Here is a 6,301-nt window from a genome sequence, read left to right on the forward strand (position 1 = left end):
AAAGGTTAGACTGTTTGAAGGTTAGGGAATTGGCTGGTTGGATGCAGCCAGGGAATTCTGAGGAGTGGCTCTTATGTCCAGGTGGAGGGCTAGTGTCCCTCAAAGTTCTCTTAGGACTGGTGCTCTTCAGTATCTTCCTCAACGACACAGAGAGTGGCATGGAGTGCGTCCCCATCAAGTTTGCAGATATGAAGCTGAACAGGAGGGGGTGTCATCCAGGGGAACCTGGACAAGCTTAAGAAGTGGGCCCATAAGACCCTCACAAAGTCAGTCTGAGAAAGCTGGGATTGTTTAGCCTGTAGAAGAGAAGGCACCAGGGAAATCTCATTCAGCCTTACATGACTTAAAGATTGCTCAAAAAGAAGAGGGAGAGCAGCTTTGTGCATGGATAAAGAGTGATAGGATAAGGGGGAATGGTTTTAAACTAAAATAGGAGAGATTTAGATTAGATGTCAGGAAGAAGTTGTTTACTCAAGGGCATGGTGAGGCACTGGAATACATTGCCCAGCGAAGTTGTGGATGGCTCATCCCTGGAAGTGTTCAAGGCCAGCTTGGATGGGGCCCTCACCAACCTGATCTAGTGGATGGCATCCCTGCCAATGGCAGAGTGGGGGTTGGAACTCAATGACCATTGAAGTCCCTTCAACCCAAGCCGTGCCATTCTGTGATTCTGTGTATAGATCTAAACTCTGTGAATCAGCCATAGTATAGTCTGCCACAGTGTAACATGCAAGAACATTTATTTATCTATATGCTAGAGCACTCCTTTTCATTAGTGCATTAACCAACATACACACATGAGGTTTTATTCAGTATTTCATCTGCATTTGTTAACTGTGTCATCTTCCAAAGGATTTCAAAAACATTTTCCTATTAAAATTACTGTGAAATGGTAATTTAGAAGTTCTATTTTTTAAATCTTTATAAGGAACATGCTGAAGACTATTTGTCGAGAGATTAAAAATTAGCAACTATTTTCTGGCATAATCCTACATTTGAGAATTTTTAAGTAGCTTTGTACTTTATTGGAATCTCTCCTAAAACAGTGAATGAAGTCAGAGTCACTCATCGTGTTTGCTTCATTACTAATTGATAAACCAGTGCCTTCAGATGATGCCATTCCATTTAATGAATTGCTGATTATCCCCATTGACTGCATCTGTATTGAAAACAGGAAAATAAATACAATTTGTGACTACATATACAACAAGTCTTGAAAATACTCCTGCAGAAGACAGCTAAGGTGTCACTGTATTGGGCTGTGCTACTCCAGATCCTTCACATATTTACTGAAGATATATGTAGAGATCCTTACATAGAATAACATTATCTTTTTATCCTCATGGTATCTCTCCAACTTTTAAACTAGACTGAAATTTCTTGATAAATTAGTAATGAATACTTAATCCAAGTAGAGGAACCATTGTTTGGTAGTCCTTATTTCCTCTTGAAGTATTATAGCAAATCAGTCATGAGATTTTTTAGCCATTTATTTTAATGTTTTCTGTGGAGGGAAGCTCCTAACATGAGCATCCACCAGTGCTGTTTATTTAACCTGGTGAATTCTGCAGACTGTGATCACCTCTCAGAGTAGGTGCTTCACAATAAAAGCAAGTTTAGAATTTCCTGTTTTATCAGAAAAGCACAGATGCAAAATATGGAATGCATTAAAGTTTGTAATTATATTTCTACCGGTGGTATATTAATGGTACTGAGAAGTCAATACTTCAAAGATTTTCCTCTTGGTAATGCCTTCAAAGGTGTTTTAGAAAATATAAAGCAGGTAAATATACCAAAAGTGTGTAGCTAGTTTAGAGCTTGCTTCAGCTACAAAATGAAGCAAAGGTCAAGCTTTGAGGTTGAACACTTCTGAACATTTTAACTCAGAACCATGGCTGTATTTGGATGATGGAGTTTTCATGTGTAACACCTGGGCTGCATTTTATAGTAGGGTACAATTCAGCCTGTTCTGGTGATGAACTGCTTACCATTTTAGAGCTTGTATTCCCTACCTGTTTTCATAAAGTTGAAAGGTGATCTACTAGTGTAAGATATTAGTTTATTTTATATTTTTTTTTTTAATGAAACAGACAGCCTGGCATTGTAGCCCCTTTAGAGAATGGGCACACAGATTTAATTTGTTCAGGCAAAACCACAGTTAATGTTAGATATAAATGCACAAAAATTGCAAAGGTAGTAATGAGTAGCTAGTAATCAGAAGATGAAAATGGAAATAACAAAGAATTTAATCCAATGATTTATATATGATCTGCCATAATTTGGAGTTTTGAAATTGTCTTGGGACTGACATCAGACTTAAGCAGTGCCACTGTTGTCTTGAAGAACTTATCCCAGCATAAAATTATTGCCCTAGGAAGGAGCTCTTTGCAGCAGACAGCAGTGATACTTGAATTACTTAGAATGTAAATCCAAATAAAACTTAATTATTAAGCATTTATCATGATGCACCCACATCTTGTCTACTTGCCTAGAAAATCCAAGTCATTACTGGCTCATATATGAAGCTATGATAGGCTCTAGTCTTTGTACTTGTGTGTGTTGTTCATATATTTCATATTAATAACATACTGCCTCATAGATATGGACTCCTATAAAGCCATCTACGTATCTGCCAATCTATAACTAAGTCACATCCTCTGACAGAAAGATGACTGTATCTGCAACAAAGTCCTGCATTTTCCTGAGAGCCTCCAAGCCTAAGTGGAAGCAGGCATTGCCCCCTCCTCAGTCACCCATGCCACATAACTGGTATAAATAAAAGCTACATCAAAAATCTTGCCTTTTCTGTTACTTTCTCGACTCCGGTCTTCAGCTCATGTACCATATTGCTGATTTGCTTAGCTTTGCTAAGGCTGTCATCAGGTAGCTCTTGATGGTGCTCAATATGCTGGTTAAAGTGGGAAAGTGGTTCTTTCCAGGCTTGCAAAAGTTTCAGTATCAGGTGAGTTAGTTCTTCTCTCTTATAAATTGAAGCACAGTAGAGAATGTCTCTGTTACTTTGCAGCAGAACATATGAATACCCTTAGTCTCATTGTGAAATCTCAGTGGGATTAACATTTACATCTGCAATTCACTACTTAACACCACTCTGTCTCTGGTTATTTTATACATGTAATAACACCCAGAAGTTGTATTTGTCATGTTTTCAGCTAACATGAGCAGAGCCTCATCTCTCATTGCTCTTCCAGGGGACCTTCTAGAAGGATGTCCTGAGGGAAGCTCCTCTCTCCATCACAACCCAAAACCAAAATGTTAACATTTGTCTTTGTCTGTCTTCTAGATGCAAAATTTCTCCCACTGGTGTATCCCAAACATCACAATTTGCTTTTTCTCTTTATGAACAGACTCTTCCTACTCTTCTCTGAATGATTTTTTTCTCTTTGCCATCACAACTCTGATGTAAACAAATTTGGTGTTCTTTTCCCCTTACATAACTACCAATTCAGAGATGACTGTTATGTCTTTCTCCTGATTGCTTTCTATACTTTGCAGTGATACTGATTAATTTTAACTTCTTTGCCACACATACAAGTTTCTAAGTTTCTGTTCCACAGAGTTTGCCTCAACAAAATCGAAGGATGTCTGTCAGTCATTCTGACAAAGTACTACTACAATATCCTTATTATAACCAGTATATATGATCCAAGCATAGGTAACCACATAGAGATTTAAAATTCAACTGATTTAAGATTCATGTACAATACCTCTGTGATGTGCATCTGTTTGGGGTCAAAAGTTAGCAGCCTCCTTCGTGCAGATTGTTGATGAAGCATAAAAACCTCTCTTCCTATATCCAGCCCGACTGGAGTGGGGAACCATTACAGCATGATGAATGAGATATTTTGGGGTTCTGACAGGACAGGAGGTATATTCCCCTTTCTCCAGGGTGGGGAGAAGGAAGGCAGTAGGACTCCTAGAGTCCCGTTGCAGTCGCCCAAGCCTTCTCCCCCACCTCTGCCCGCCGTCGCCGCCGTTGCCCTTACCGGGATTTTTTGGGCATATTCTTTGCCATTGGGAGTCAGCATCCCCGACGTGTGGCACTTCCGAGCGGGCCTTCCCAGCTCGTTGTCACGGGGAGGAAAGTGTTTTTCCTACGGGGGAAGAACACCTAAACGCACAGCGAGAGCACCGCCACTCCCCTACATCCCCCGCCTTTTCCCCTGTCCCTCCCGTCGGCAGCCCAGCTCCGGCCCGCCACTCACCAGCTCGGCGTAGAGCGCCGTGGAGAGGCTGTGGATTCTGCCCGAGTGCCGGATCACCCGGTCGAAGAGGTCAGCCACGGTCAGGGGGTGACAGCCGCCGTCACCCGGAGCGCAAAGCAGCAGCCACAGCAGCGCCAGCGCCGCAACCGCGCCTGCGGAGAGGGCGGCGGCGTCGGGGCGCGGGAGGTCGGGGTGCAGAATGTCGGGGTGCGGGATGTCGGGGTGCGGGAGGTCGGGGCGCGGGATGTCGGGGATGGGATGTCGGGGCTGGGATGTCGGGGGTGGGATGTCGGAATGTCGGGGTGCGGGATGTCGAGGCGCGGGATGTCGAGGCGCGGAATGTCGGGGTGCAGAATGTCGGGGTGCGGGATGCCGAGGCGCGGGATGTCGGGGTGCGGCATGTCGGGATGCGGAATGTTTGAGTGTAGGATGCCGAGGTGCGGATGTCGGGATGCGGGATGTCAGGGTGTGCCCCCGCCCGGCCCCGCCCCGCCGCTCTCCCCCTCCCTCACCTGCTCGCCCCTCCGCCCGGGCGGGAGCCACGGCCATGGCGCTGCGGAGCCGTGTCCGGCTGCGATCGGCCGGCGATGACCCCGCATCCCCTATTTATGCCGGGATCTCTCGGCGATCACGGGTGTCTCTGTCCCCTGACGTGCGCTGCCCGCGGGCACCGTGAGCCAGCCCGCCCGGAGCGCGCCCGCGGCCGCCCGAGGGGTAAGGGTCGGAGACCAGGAAAATTGAGACCCCAGGATGAGGGGTGGGAGAGAAGCCTGGTCTGATGACATTCATCTCTTAGCCATCTCTTCAAATCACACTGTTAGGATCAGACCTGCTTTTCCTGCTCTTTTGCAGGTGATGAGAGGTAAGAGTGCTGGAGATGTAATAGCTGGCGGCTGCATGTTTGGTGGTGCAAATATACCGCAGGATACTTGGTCCCTTGAGGCTAAATGCTCAGGGAACAGCGTAGCAAAGGATTTAGATCAGGATCCCTAAAGGGGTGCAAGTCCTGTGGAGATGGTTGGTGTCCTCTATTTTGGGACATGAGATCCTGAGCAACCCTCAGGATATGTAACAAAAGTTGAGGTGCTGGTCATGAGGAAAATTAGTCGACTCTCCCCTTCTTACTGCAGTTTTTCACTGCCAAGGAAAAAGTCTACTCAGAAATGAGGATACACGTGACACGTTATCTTTTCTCCCCAGCAATTATGTTGGAGTTATGTGTCCGTTTTCTAGGGATACACCTCCGCCAAAATGATGATCATCATCTCTCTCCCCGCCTTCTAAGGGCAGCTGGGTGACTGGAACTTGTTCTGGAGGTACAAGACGTGCGTTGGACTAGCTCTTGGCCAAGGTGAAATGTAACTCTCTCACCTATACTCCGTGTGGATACTAAAAAAACTGGTGGAAGACAAGTAAAGGTAGCTACTTCTGTAGCCAGATCTTAAAAGTAATTGTCTGCCACTGCTTCTGCATAAAGTCAAGAGGCATTTCCAAAGGACTCACGTTTTGAAAAGCTGATAGCCCAATAGGTCTGTAGGATGCTTTTAAGTCCTCATTTTTTAGAACTTCTAAAATTAATTTTAGAAACACTTCTTAATGGGGACTTTGCCAATATGGCAATAGCTCTGAGCTCTTTGCTAGCTGATAAACTGCTTAATGGCTTGTGGTCCAGCTGAAGGCTTGGAATATTAATACTAATTAATTCTAATAATTATCAGAAAACAAACAATCATGCATATGACAGGATCTGAAAACCATTGGTAGTCTGCATATGGAAGCACATAGATCCATGACTTATTTTTTATTAACCAGTAGCCATTTTCTTTTATTTTTCATGTGTCTTGGAGAAATCTTGATATATACATATCTTAAAAAGGTTCCTTAAAATATTAAATTTCTAAGTTTTGAAGGAGCAATGAACTTTAACTATGGAAAATGTAAATTCTTGAACAGCAGCTCTACCCTTTCCAGTTTGCCAATGATTTATAGTGCAAGATCAACTGGAGTTCATTATGTATTCAAAAATCACTCCTGAATTTACATAATGAAAGAGTAAAAGCTAGTGAAAAGATTTGTTT

General features: G+C 43.9%; 1 protein-coding gene across 1 annotated transcript; it reads right to left on the reverse strand.

Moving 5' to 3' along the window:
• On the reverse strand, window positions 1–4,983 carry LOC130266541 (prolactin-like). The gene is made up of 5 exons (XM_056515796.1): window positions 4,736–4,983; window positions 4,224–4,375; window positions 4,005–4,112; window positions 2,801–2,980; window positions 1–1,159 (listed from the first exon to the last, which is right to left on the reverse strand). Exons 1-5 carry the CDS (start codon window positions 4,770–4,772, stop codon window positions 965–967), a joined length of 672 nt encoding a protein of 223 aa, XP_056371771.1. The 5' UTR covers window positions 4,773–4,983; the 3' UTR covers window positions 1–964.
• Between the last annotated feature and the right edge of the window lie 1,318 nt (window positions 4,984–6,301).

Source organism: Oenanthe melanoleuca, chromosome 1A, assembly GCF_029582105.1.
Source record: "Oenanthe melanoleuca isolate GR-GAL-2019-014 chromosome 1A, OMel1.0, whole genome shotgun sequence".
NCBI lineage: Eukaryota > Metazoa > Chordata > Aves > Passeriformes > Muscicapidae > Oenanthe > Oenanthe melanoleuca.